This window comes from Diadema setosum, chromosome 22 (assembly GCF_964275005.1).
Source record: "Diadema setosum chromosome 22, eeDiaSeto1, whole genome shotgun sequence".
Classification (NCBI taxonomy): Eukaryota; Metazoa; Echinodermata; class Echinoidea; order Diadematoida; family Diadematidae; genus Diadema; species Diadema setosum.
Window position 1 is genome coordinate 18,095,957 of NC_092706.1, and position 15,118 is coordinate 18,111,074.

The window sequence follows — 15,118 nt, forward strand, 5'->3', positions numbered from 1 at the left end:
AGTGTGTACATCCAAACATAATTGAGATATACATGTAGAGATTGAAGAAAAGTGTAAGAAAACACATCAAGTGAGAACCACTCGGGATATAGTGAATCAAATGATCTGACTGAATTATGGCACACGTACTGGGAATGTGAATGCAGAAGACTGACGTCAAATAAGCATATAGCTTAAAGATACAACAGCCTTTAGATCTGGTATGCAAGAAATCTACTACCAACATTTATAAATCCCAGGCACCATCATGCAGTCATTTTGACAAGGATATATGTGAAATTCAAAAAGGGTGACTCACAATTTTTCTCATCTGATTCATCATTACAGTCTGGGTCTCCATCACACTGCCAACGTCCCCAGATGCAGCGACCATCATCACACTGGAACTCCATACTGGTACACTCCTCTTGTGCTGCTAAAAAAAAAAACATAGTGAAATGTATCACGACACCTACCTTATTTAATACCTGGCCATTTTTTGAGGTTTGCATACATGCACTAAAGTGCCTGCTCTAGATTTTGTTAGGGTGAGGCGCATCGTGCAGCTGGAAGTTGATGACATAAAAGCTTCTATATTGAGAATTCAGGTGATTTTCAGCATGCATACCTATGGGTAGAAATCACTGATCTTATATGGGAAACCAGATCAGTGGTGGAAGTGAGTTGCTTGGTGGAGTTCAGTGCTGAGTGCTTCTCTAGTTTAAAAATGTGTTCCTATATTTTCTCTGGCTCCCACTGATATGGAATAAAACAACAGTAATAATGTCTTATTCATCCACGGTAGCGCACGCTCTATTCATACATCGCACCCGATCGATATTTCTGTTGTTCAAGGGCACACGTAGTTGACCGTGGGGAGGGGATGCATGCACCGCTTGACTGCTTTCGCACAGGTGGATTACCAACCTGTCCATTCTCTGTCGACTGGTGAAAAGAATCTCGTTTGGGGACATTAAAGGTACGGTATATTTAGAGAATTGCGGAAGGAACGGGTTAAGGGACCTATGTACTAAAAGCCCCCGAACGTAATTACCGTGAACTTTCGTGCAAAGTAATCATATACTTTTTCTTGTTATTGTCATGTTTACCAAAAGTCAAATCAACTCTGTTTGAAGTTATTACAATGGCTGTACATCAACTTACGACAGATGTCCGGGTTTTCATCCGAGCCGTCGGAACAGTCTTTGTCTCCATTGCACTTGAGCTCCATCATAATGCATTCATTGTTGGCACACTGGAAGTTATTCGGTGGGCACAAATTACCTGCCATATTGATACAATTAGAATGTGAACACAAACTCTAATCATGGGAAATACAGAAAGAGCACAATCAAATTTATCAGTTTAATTCACTGAAGACACTTCAGGCTTTTTTCACTTCAATTCTTTTCTTTTTCTTAAAGTTCACTTGTCCACATCAGTAGGAATCTGAGCAGCTTGTTTGAGAGATCACCAAATCAATTTCTTCTCTGGATTCATATAACTTCCTGTGTGGATGTTCAGCGTTACCTATTCTTCACACAAGCAACAAAATAACTTACGTACGTCAGTATCAACATTCTTGCCATTTGTAAATGATTCAAAAGTTTGCAAAATGGCCAATTTGATCTTTTCTCAAGAAACAGTCTCTGCATATGGCTGCTTCATACACCCAGTGCATGGTTACAAAGACAGTTCAATAACAGACGTCTTATGCAGGCTTACAAAAATACAACTCCTTCACGCATGATGCTCTCTATTAAACACTTACTGCAGTTGCGTTCGTCAGACCTATCACCACAGTCATCGTCACCATCACATCTCCATGGCCGCGGGACACAGCGGAAGTTGCTGCAACGGAACATGTCGCTAGGACAAGACTGGTCATCTGTCAATACACAGAGACACAGAAGGATATTTCTTTTCCTTGGACATCATCTCTACAAGCATGATGTCTCTCACTCTTCAGCCAAAGAAATACACAATATCAGCCAAGTACAATTATGTATAGGATGGAAAATTTGTCTTGCCTCATATACTCACTTGTGATTAGTCATCATACTACACGTACTTTCTGGAATCTTGTCATCTTCATTTTTTTTTCTTAACTAGTAAACACAAAACTAGTAAACACAAAAGATAAGATTTCAAAAATGCTGACTATTCTTTAAGTTCACCTCAAGAACCGGATGCCAACAGCAGATTAAAATAAGACAAATGATTTCAATAACAAGAAATAAGAAGTTCTGTCAGAATATTCTATGTCAACAAACATGTGGTGACAATTGCTATTGTTGTTGATATACTATCTGCAGCCTGAAATTAATTCAATGAACTGTCATAAAAGGGGACCTCTGGATGACTTTCAGACTTTTACATTTGACATTTGAACAACTATAAATCAGTTAAACTGAGTACAGAGTTTCAGAATTTACAGTGATTGGGATGAGGAATAAGAATGTTTTCAAAATTTAGAACAAATTGGTTGATGACATGGCAGCCTCAACATAAGAATGCATGAGTTAGGGCTCAAGGAAGCAGGACAAAAGAAGGCATGCATAGATTCTTCACAGGTGAACTTGTTGAGCAAGCGCTATTGTAATGGAATTACGATGCTACATTTCTGAAATATGTGAGTCTCTGATGTCATCAACACTGTTCAGTGTAATTTGTTTAAGATTTGAAGTTTATTGGTTTCTCTGCTCAAGGACCATAATAAATTCCACGAATCGATACATGGAGCTGTCCATTTATGTACTACATGATGTGAAATTAAGAAAATCGTCTGGAATGCCCCTTTAAAGCCCGATAACCAAAGAGATATCATCTTTGAGTGTTTTCGACGAATACTCACGACACTCGGACTCCTTCTCATCAGAGCCATCCACACAGTCTCGCTCTCCATCGCACTGCCATCTCAGGGGAATACAGCGGCCGTTGCTCTCACACGCAAACTCATTTGTTGGGCAGGAGCGGTTTTCTGACAGGAAACAGACAAAATGAGAATAATATCATCAAAAACTGTATACAAGTATAATGATCAAACTGGTGGAAAAGAAAAGAATGATCAAAACATTAAAAAATAGTTACATTACAGTGAAACAGGTCATCTTCACTTCCATTTCCCTGACTTTTTGAGAGATATCAGCGAGAAATACAGTGATGATAGCCTGTAAAAGGCCATGGAAATGCTTAACAAGTCTGAAATTTGCTACATCAATACCACATTTTATTATGTATTATTACTGATAAACAGGATAGAGGCAGGACTTGTGACTTCATTGTATACACAGATGTGACAAGGCAAATACTAGTGAATCTCTGACTGCAATTAGTGCAGGTCGAATGTACCATAAATATCAAACGGAGATCTGATGTAAAAATTTGAATATATTTCTCTACTGCTGTATTAGTTTTAGTCATACGTTCTTTAGACACATTATATAATGTAAGAAATACAAGAGTACTTTTCTACTATTAAGATATGACAACTGCAGGGTTGACTCAAGAAAACAATGTGTCATATATCCAGAAATGGGGCATCGTTGGCAGTGCATTGAGTTTGGTATTCCCAGCATTCAGCCCTGACCAACGAGCATATCTCTTGCAATCTCGGCAATTAATCATAGGTTTGTACACACTGACTTTGCCTTCTATGATGCAGAAGAGGAAAAGAATATGTCACCCAGAATATTAATCATCCTGAGAAGATAAGGTGAGGGGTTAGACTCACTGCAGAAATCTGGTTCATCCGTGCCATCCTCACAATCTTTCTCTCCATCACACTGCCATACCAGGGGGATGCAGCGATGGTTGTCTGCACACTGTAGGTGGTCGTCACGGCAACTGACTTGGGCTGTTGGCACGAGAAAAACAGTTCAGTACAGAACATTTCATTCTGACACATGGGGGACATTCACCAACTATAAGTGAGCTCACTTACTGTGAAAGTGGATATTTTCACTTGAAACATATGGCAAGCAATAATATTTGCATGCTTTTATTTTCGCGCTAATTTCTGGTTGCGTGAAATGTGCGAAAATTCCGACACCGCGAAAATTTTCACTTTTACAGTACTTATACTGGAACTGAAGTTGACATTAATGTAACTTTCTGATTTACTTGGTACCAAGGTCCTTCAGGAACTTACAAGTAATATCATCAGACTACAAAGTAATCAGTTAAGCCGAAGTTACCATGCAATGAAATATCAATTAACATTATAGGTAACATACGTGTATAATAATCATATAAAAAAAACAAAAAACTGGACACATTTGCTCAGACACAAAAAGGAACCACAACACCATTCTCTTCATTTTTTCCTTACACAACAAAAATTAGCCATAAATACAATGTGAATTACCCCCAGTTATCAAAACCAAGTCATTGAAGCAGAGACAAAGGCAGACAAGAGAGACATGGAGTAGGGATGACAGACAGACAGACAGACAGACAGACAGAGAAAGATACAAAGGGAGTGAAAACAGAGACAACATAGTGACGTAAGATTGACTGAGTAAATGATGGAGTGATAGAGAGATGGAAGAGAGCAGGATGGAGAAAAGAGAGATCGAAACGTGAAGAGGGTGATGGTTCATACAGTAGGCACACAGATGATGATGATGACAATAATGATAATGTTAATATGTGTATAATCAGGATGACAATAAATGATGATACTACCGCTTATGTTGATGATAATGATGATGATGATGTTAATGTGACAATGATGATAACGATTATAATGATTACAACAGATGATAGTGATGAATATGTTGATGACGCTGAAAATGATGTCAATGATGATGGTAATTAATGCTGTTGACATTGATGCTGATAATGATGGCAATGATGTTAACAATGATGGTGATGTTACCTTTGATGATAATGATGATAAAGATGACGATGATAACACCAATGATGGTAATGTTAATAACGATGATGATAATGATGTTGACGATGATGAAAATAATGATACCCATGATGATAATGTTGATGCTAACTCTCTTGGAGGAGTCTGTGCCTTTGAATGTTTCTACAGCATGTATATGGTGCTATACAAATGCAGTAGATCAATGATGATGATAATGATGATGATGATGATGGTGATGATGGTGATGATGGTGATGATGGTGGTGATGGTGGTGATGGTGGTGATGGTGGTGATGGTGGTGATGGTGGTGATGATGGTGATGGTGGTGATGATGGTGATGATGACGATGATGGTGGTGATGGTGATGATGGTGGTGATGGTGATGATAATGGTGATGATGGTGATGATGGTGATGATGGTGATGATGGTGATGGTACATGATACCTACCACATCCTTCCTCATCCTCCCCATCCTCGCAGTGCTGCACACCATCACACTTGAATGCCCGAGGAATGCACTTGTTGCTCTTCTTACATTTGATCTGACTGTGGAGACAAGCATGCGTCCCTGGGGAGACAGAATACAGTACATCACAAGTAATGAACAACAGACCAACATTTGCGGCTCTTCTAAAGTATGGTGTAAATAGAACTATGAGGACTTCAACCTATTGCACATCACTATATGTGCTCCTAATTCCCTGCACATTCGTGCTCAAAACACACACACAATTCATGTGTGTGTGTGCATGTGAACTTGGGGAGTTCAAGCTGCGCATTTTTTTGTAAATTTTGGTAAAGTTTTTTGGTAATTTGTTTGCCCCTACCCCCGCCCCAGTTTCCCCACATCATAAAGTCACTTGTGACATCAAATTAACATTCCTAAATCCATATCAGGGTGATCTATTTCAAAGTGCAATCAGGATACTTGTGTTACTTGTACATGCAAATCGTGTACATGGGCCAAAATAACAACCGAATCAGGAAGGCTTTTGTATTCTATTGTCACTCCTGGGCCCCGTTTCATAAAAGATGTTAGGATGTCAACTCTTGCTGGAATGACAACTTCCCATAGCAACAGCCAATCACGAAACTGCATTCTTGTCGTTACCATGGCAATTGACACTCCAGCAAGAGTTGTTATCATATCAACTTTTTATGAAACGGGGCCCAGGACATGAAAAACTACCAAAAGCACTCTTGAGAGTACAGACCTCCACCAAGGAGCCAATTTCCACCCATACACACACGCCAACAATCGTCCAATTTCCCAATATACAAGCCTTTTCATCAGCTTCCAGCTCTGTGGCGCCTTGCCCGTGCAGGGTACACACTCAAATACGCTCAAATATGCTCAGTTTGCACTCCCAAGTTCATTGACCTTACCTGCCAAAAGATTAAAAATCCTTCAAAAATTCATAAGAATTCCCGGATCACTACCAAAATTTAATTATCTGTTCCTTGTGTCATTCTCAACCTTTCCTAAAAGTTTCATCCAAATCCGCTCAAAACTGAGTTATTTTGCACACAGACAAACAAACAAACAAACGCCAATGATAACATATAACCTTCTTCCTTGGCGGAGGCAAGAAATAAACAAACAAACAAATGCAGATGAAAACATAATCTCCTTCCTTGGGTGAGGTAAATAGTTCAGTTTTAAAAAAGCCACCTGCAGAATCCAGGAGACTTGTTTGTTGACTTACTACAGTTGAGTTCATCAGAGCCATCCAGGCAGTCATTCTCCCCATCACAGATGAAGGCGGGGTTAATGCACTCTGGGGCCATCTCAGTGGAGTTGTGACACTGGAACTGTCCTGGTGTGCAGTGAAACTCACCTGATAGAACAAAAACACATGTCATGTGGTTGTAGATTTAAAGGCATAATTTACCATTTGCAGATGAAACAAAACCCAGCATTAGTGCTTTAAAATAGTTCCAAAATGTGAGTTTGGGATAGAAACAACCACTGTAAAAATTTGAATCCGTATAATCAATGCTAAGTATTTTTAGATACACAAAATGTGAACAATAGGTATAATAAAAATGTTGCCAGACTAAACCGTCTACAGTTATGGTTTTAATGAGAAAAATACTTATATCTCCTTATATTCTAGGATTTATTGCAAAAATTTTATATGGTAGGATGTTTTGTGATACAACAGACCTACACATGTATGCATCAAAATGTGATATCTTGAACATTTTTTAAATAATTGTTCCCAAAGGTAAACAAGACCTTTAAGGTCAACGGTTACACAATGGAAAAATCAGGGCATTGCAGCCCAATCACCATCTCCAATGCAGAAGCACTAAAAAAGAGAGAAAAAATTATTTTCTTTCTATGGTTAAAGCTAAGGAACCATATTTCCCAGTTTTCTTGAAAAGTAAACAGCAAAAAATAATGTACATATCTCACAATATCATGACACCACTTAAAACAAGCAGTGAACCAAGGCACTATTAACTGCCCTTGCTTGTTCATGAAATACCAGAAATATACATGGTCAGGGCCCCGTTGCAAGAAAGTTGCAATCAATTGCAAATAATTGCTAATTTTGAAACAACCATTCTGATTGGCTCAGGGTCTGCCCTATTAAGAAGACATGCATGCAACAATGATTTTGATTGGCCAGTGACAATCAGTTGCAAGTTGCGTTTAAACGCAAAGTTTCTAGCAACGGGGCCCTGGTGCCATATTCCATGAGGCTGAATGGAATATGGCACCAGACTGTATATACATCTTACGTAAGAACAAGCAGGAGGCAATATTTCATCTTTTAGTGTATCTCCTTGGTACATTTTTGATAAATACTGTAAAACACGATATATTCGCGGCATGAAAATTTTGCGAATTGGAACCGAGAGCCTATCTCACAGCATGAAATTTTCGTGACTTGCGACTGGCATCCAATGCATATTGTGTAGGCAAGAACTTTTGCGTGCATTTAAATTTCGTGAATGTTGCAGCTCGCGAAATTCGCGAAATTAAAATGCATGCGAACATCCCTCGTTTTACAGTACATAGACCCCCAATTCATGTTTCAGAAACTTTGGTCGGCCAACAATTTCTGCTTCTTTTGTCTTTCTTTCATATAAACTTAACTGCTGCAGTACAGTCAGTGCTGTTAGCTAGCAGTTAATTGTAACATTTCCAAGTGGGCACAGCTGTGATGCATGAAAATTAACATGAACAACGGAAAGCACAAAATACAATGGGGGCAACGACCTCATTCACATAATATGGGATATATTGCCTGGTTGACTGACCAATCAGATTACTTCACCATCACTAAAATATAAAACAGTATACCACGAGACTTGCAGTAAACTTACGACAGTCAGCTGGTTCATCAGACCTGTCCCCACAGTCGTTTTCTCCATCACAGCGCCACCAGAAAGGAATGCACTTGTCGTTGGCACAGACAAACTGGCTTCCCGTGCAGTTCGAGACGCAGGTGACCCCGTCGGTTGCCAGGTAGAAGTTGTTTGGGCAGGCACAAGTCCTACTGCCCTCTTGGTTCAGTAGGCACAGGTTGCTGCAGCCTCCGTTGTCCACATCACATGCACTGGCAACTAGGAGCAGAAGACAAGCACATGGCCCAGGCATTATTTCACACGCAAAGTCTTCACAATACCCTACAGATTTAATCTGAACAGCAACAATGAGCATTACGATGACAGCTCGCAGAAGTAAATGTCAAACTGCTCAATAATTTCTCTTTCGCCAACTTTTTGGTAGGAAGTCACATCAGTACCTTGCCTAGTGTAACTGTTTAATGCAAACATGTTCAACTCTAAACTTTCATAGCCTTAAAGGTTTTGACTGGGTACAAGGAAACTTTGACTGTTCTGTCTGTTTCATTTGACTGTTCTCACTGCAGCCAACCCAAATACAGAGCTGAGTTTCCCTTTAACCCTATTCTAACTGGGGAAATTGACCCCCTCAACATTTCGCGCCACGATTCCGCAATGCACAAAGATTTTGCCACGCCTTTATATAACTTTTTTTCATTAAAGTCTCCCGCATATTTTGAGATCAAATTTGCGACGTCCAGGTACACCGTTCAGAAGTTACGTAAAGTTTTGCACATGCATGTCAACCCGAAAACAGCTCAAATTAATGATATCGTGTGCAAATCCGATGCAAATTGTGTTTTTTTGTTAAATTAACATAAATTACATTATTTTGACTTTAAATCATTGAAATCAGTCAATTCTAATGTAGATAAGCTTGAAAAAGTGCCTCAACAAATTTTAGAAAAAAAAAACAAATGAAAACAAAAGGTCGAAAAAACAGTAAAATACATAAGAAATTAGCAAAGCACTAAAAAACAAAAGAAATTGATTTTTTGATTGTGCTATTTTTTTACAAGAAAATTGTTAAATGTGTCTTGAGGAATTTTGATACAAAAATTTAGCTATCATTCAGTCTTTTTAATGGAGTTACAGGTGAAAATATGATTTCATGCATAAATTTGCATATTACTAACTAGATATATCGCTACGGCGACTGATATGCCTCCGCCATAATGCATGGTTCTCCTAATAGGTCTATAGTACAATGTCTTGACAATGTGGTTTCACACAATTGGCAAAATATTAATATGACAGGTATGCCACAAATGTGCTGAATGTTCACTTTCCTAGAACTAGGTTCAATTGGATGAACGATTAAAATGTCAGAGTGCAGGTATTTGGGGAACTGATGATTTTTACTTGACTTTTGACCCTTTTATAAGTTTATGCATTGAGTAATTTTCAAGGTATTGAGAAAAAGTATAATTTCAGTATCAAATGGGAAAATAGCATTATCTAAACTTGGCCATTCACCTTTGACCTCACAGTTCCAAAGAGAATCACTGTTAGGTTGAACATGCATAAATATGTAAGTTTCATGATAATACCTTGAGTTACTTTTGAGATATGGAGGAAAAAGTGCAATTCAGCACTTTCACTTGACCTTTGACCTTTTGGCAAGAAACTTCCCACAGAATATATATTGGGTAATACATGCATACATCAAGTTAAAACAAAAACAAAAACCTTCAGGCATATTGCATTTTAAGGAAAGTAGTGATATTTTGAGGAGTTGACCTTGACCTTTGACCCCCCTGTCCTTTGACCCATGACCCCAACTTCCCTAGATAATCACTGCCCATCGGTACAAGCATATATACTAAGTTCCATGAAGATACCTTGAACCATTTGCGAGATATGGAGAAAAACATGAAATTTCAATTTTTTTTTTTCACAAAATAACCTGTGACCTTCGACCTTTGACCCTAAAATCCACACAAAGTATTATCCCCCAAGGATATACCCTCATACCAAGTTTGATGCAAAACCACCACACGGTTCTTGAGATATCGACAAAAACAAAACGGGACGGACGGATGTACGGACGGACGGACGACCCGAAAACATAATGCCTCCGGCCACTTCGTCGCGGAGGCATAAAAATAGAAAATCAATATTTTTGTACTCAATGACCGTGTAATCTTGTAGTTGACATCCGGCTCTATGTTCAGGCAAAATTTTGCGGCAATCGCGCCATCGGCGGCCGAGATCTGAAGGGGGGTCAAATTGACACCCCCTCAGTAAAAACTTGGTCTCAAATAGCCCAGCATAGGGTTAAGGTAATACATCTAGGAGTGACCACACCCCTCTGGCAAGCTATTCTTGGCATCACTCCCAAAGGTGGGCCTCACCAATAGGCTGCCGCAGAGGATGCAGAACCTGGATGTCCATCGGTCTGTGGAGCACCATGGCAACGCTGTCCCGAGGTCGACCGTTGAACTTGTGGGCTCGCTGCACCTTGCGTAGCTCCCAGTCTGTCCAGTAGACGAAGTCACCGAAGAGACTCATGGCAAATATGTGAGGCACCTCTGAAACGACTGTGCGCCTGTTTGGAGTGCAATTCATTTTATAGTTGTCATGTCAAATCATATAATGTCAGTTCTCTTCAAGACCAGTATCGATCAATTTCAGAACATTTATCAATTCATAATATGAGATATACAACTGTACTTGTGAGCTAAACTATGCTACAAAGAATAACCAATCAATAAAGGTCAATAAAGATCATCATTCAACTAAGTCAATGCTCATGGATCTGTGATGTACGGATTAAACTTGTACTTTTCAAGAGCTTTTTGTTTAAGACAGAGAAAAATACTTGTACATTTCAATATCATTAACCTGCACGTTGAGGCTACATGTAGCTGTTTAAGTATGTGCATGTATCAGGGCATATGCTGGCAGTAAGGGGAAACAAATACAACCTAAATGACATCAATGTAAGTGATACTTGAACAACTCAAAAGCCCTTTCTATGACAAATGGGATGCAGGTGAAAGGTCTGTCTCCTAATGTGAGACAGAGACAGGGAAACAAAGACTGATGGAAAGATGTGTTAAACAACCAATAAAGGACAGATTGTCATTGACCGAGAATGACAAGGGTGTTTTAAAGTTGCCACTACAGCCATAGTGTTCGAGGCACCTTAATACCTTTCTAATTCTCAACTGACAATATTATGGTCTTTCTCTTAACTTTACCCAAGCACAAATTTTAACATCAAGCTGTAGCCCAGAAAACCTGTTACAGCTGTACCTCCTAAACACTGCTTCACATAATACTTCACTGGAATGAGAAGGAAAATAAAATGATAATAATGATGTACGAGAGTCCCACCTGTTGGTCCCGTTCCAGCTGACGAACTCGATGCGATCTTCCCTCGCATCACCCCAGAAGATAAGGCCGGTTGTGTTGTCAATGGTCAGTGCGTTTGGCCACTGGATCTTCTCAGTGACCAGTTTAATGGCATGCTGACCATCCATACCTATTTAATAAGAAGGGCAAGAAAACACATTAAGCACAGCAGTCCCTTCTGTCTGATCTTTTCTTGCTTACACAGTCTTATGCCAAGATGGCAGCACTCACGTGTCAAATGTTAGCTGAAGCCACAAACATAGCAGTGACGAGAAGTATACCCCTAAAGGAAAGTTCTGTTACAAATGCCACTGACATTTTCCATTTGCTCACAGTAACAAACTAGGGTCTAACACATCGTGCAGTGCAAGGTAAAGTCGAGTGACTAAGAACTAAATTCATGTTGTAACATAAATACCACACCTAATGTACAATGATATTGAATACAGAGTTTGCACATCTGTCTTTGTATCCCACAATACCTTGCTCTGATTTGAGGCCTGCAGGAAGTAAAAAAGAATTTGAACAATTTGGAGTCTTTCATGTGAACTATGTTTTCAGGAAGTTACGCAGGTTGAGTGTGTCATACAAAAAATCATTTCAGGAATCTAAAAAAGGCAAGGGCCATGAAAAAAAATTATATACATAGGTCTTTATCCATTCATACTAATTTGTTTTGCTAAACCGCCTGATAAACACATTTAACTAACAGTTTATTCGTTTTTCAAAATAAGTAAATGTCAGCAAACATGATGTCCTTGAAAGGCATTTCTTTAAACATAATCACATGAAAAAGTGATATGTGTTTGACAGATATCCGTTTCAGACTATCAGCCTCAACACACTAGTAATATATATTTGATGTGTTACAATTTAAAAAAAGTATCATGGATAGCTGTGACAAAAACGAAACAATGCTTCAAAGTCAAATCAAGCAGACTATTTTCTGCTATATCTCCTTAAAATCATCAGTCATGTTATTTTGAGAAAAAAGTATAATGGTGTGGCCTGATGAGATTATCTACAGAAGAGGGTGCTGAGATGATCATTCCATCGAAATGAATATACATCATTTGACATCACTTGTCTTCAAAGTTGACCACATGCATCGGACATTCAAACAAAATTGAAATCATGCGATGACAGAGTCACATGTAGAGACTTTCTCTTTTGTTATATTTTATGTTTGTGTTCATGAAATTAGTATCTTCACAGAAACTACACCAAATCAGCTGGAGCACCAAAACAAGGTGAAAACTAAAATCATTTGTGGTCACGTTTTGTCTTGATCAACATTTTATATTGGCACTATGTATTTAACTTGCTTTTGATTTTCAATACAATACAGATGTATGTAGTGTACATGATACACCCAGTCCCATGAGCAGTGAATGAGAGGAATTAGAATGTGTACTCCCTCAATTCTCTGGCAGAGTATCCAGTAGGAGGCACCAAAACTTAAGTGTATTGTAATTACATTATAATTTGATCATGGAAAAAAAATAATAAAGCCAAATCTAATCAAGCAAAGTCATTTTTAGTGGTGACCTGACTACAGCTTTGTCTAAACAAACAGCGAATGACCACAATTCTCCCTTTGTTACACGGGCTCCATTTCTGGTTGCACATGGAAACTTATAGAATTGGTGGATACATGTTACAAGAAAACCTACTTGATATGAATGTTCATAAGTGTTGATAATTTGTACATACAGATTGTAGTTGGTGACATTTGTGTACATGACTATACTGCAGCTAGTTTTACACCATTCCAATGTCCAATCACACTAACATTCCCAGATGACACGAGCATTTCCCCATTCATTCACATCCCAGGATTCCCTCAGGCAATGCATGACATGCTCGCATGCCATCTCCTCTTCCTTGTCTACGAAGCTATCCACAACCAAGAACCCGGGACCAGACCCAGGCTGCCCAACCTGGTGCACCCTTACCACTCCAGTGTATGTTCTGATTTCAAAAAATGTAATATGATATTTGTGATTGAAAGCCAAATAAATAATAATGATAATAATAACCCTCATCCAGATCATACCTCCAGAACATAATCTCTCTCCGATCCTATCAATCGACTTCTTCTGCATTTTGACGTCTATGTTCCCGTGCTACTGCCCACCTTCAAAAGCTTCAACCAAGGCATGCTACAGAGAATGCTCATTTGTAGTTATTGTAATCAAGTTGTGGAATGATCTCCCCATTCATATACCAGATGCCCCATCAGCAGAATCATTGAAGTCACTTCCAAAAACTCACCTTTTTCTATAATTGGTCACCCGCCCCCAAAGTCAATGTACTGGGAGTAAACCTCATTACTTTACCCGCCCTATTACTGATACACGCTGATGTACGCCATATCATTCTTTATTTAATTGTAATCTGTAATTTTTACATGTTTGTTACATAATGTACCTCTCATATTTCATTTTTCCTTTCCTCTCATCCTCCCCCAGTGCTTAAAAACATTTTAAAGCATGTTACAGATATAACATATTACTAAACACATATCATTATCATTATTACTGCTGCATCATTCTACACCACTGCACCTCCTCCACCTAGCACCCTTCACTCTCATCTCTACATGGGCTCCTCCCTGTTCCCAACATCCCCCATGGGTGGCTCTTCCCTAATCCCAACATCCCCCATGGGTGTCTCCTCCTACCCCCACTAAACCATAACGGGCATAACTTTCCATGCAACACATACATTTCCACTTTTACCATGCTTTTATGATGACATTCCTTTCATGCATGCAGACATGTTCTTTGTAAACTATACCTACATCTCACTGCTATTACAGACACAATTTGCTCCTACAGCAGTTGTAATCATGTGAGTGCATTACACCTGTAACATTCACAAGAAAACTGAACCACACAAGAGAAACAAGGTCACATGAGAACAAGAAGGACACAAGCTCCACAGAGTTAGCGTCCTTCTGTCTTCAAATTGATGATAGACAGTGAGAAAACATATTGCTGCTGAACGAGGCAAAGAGACTAACAGTACAAAAGAAGGTTTCGTAACATGTATATACCAACATGGATCACACATACAGATGACTGTGCTCTACAGCAGATTAAAGATAACTTGCATAAACAAGCCACTGCACAAAAACTTTTACATCCATTCATGGCATGACTATTGTCACGTTCATCTCTTTTCCACAAAGTTCAATTTTTCAAATACTCAATACCGGTGGAATGTCAGCACATTCAGCAGCATCACTGAACACATTATTCCTAAAAATAGTAAAAGATAAATGCATGCCACTACACATTATTCTTTTAATTACTGTTACTTCAAGTCAATCAACCTACTAACAAATTCAAGATGATTTCATTGTCTTGCATTACTCAGAGAAGCAGTGCATAACTATAATAAACTATATGTTAACAATCCTATGTTGAAAGCACTGCATCATTGGATGTTCACTAAGGGAGAAAATAAAGTTAACTAAATTATTTTTATGAGATAGTGCAGAGTTTGCTAGCAGAACTACTTTACTGAAATCATCAACACCTTAAA

General features: G+C 38.8%; 1 protein-coding gene across 1 annotated transcript in view; it reads right to left on the reverse strand.

The window, feature by feature from the left end:
- LOC140245174 (prolow-density lipoprotein receptor-related protein 1-like) overlaps positions 1-15,118 on the reverse strand; it is a 212,964-nt gene that overhangs the window by 26,839 nt on the left and 171,007 nt on the right. The window contains 10 exon segments of the mRNA XM_072324772.1: positions 299-415; positions 1,144-1,263; positions 1,751-1,867; positions 2,834-2,959; positions 3,713-3,835; positions 5,304-5,423; positions 6,562-6,693; positions 8,192-8,431; positions 10,567-10,760; positions 11,552-11,699. Coding sequence (XP_072180873.1) covers positions 299-415; positions 1,144-1,263; positions 1,751-1,867; positions 2,834-2,959; positions 3,713-3,835; positions 5,304-5,423; positions 6,562-6,693; positions 8,192-8,431; positions 10,567-10,760; positions 11,552-11,699 — 1,437 coding nt within the window.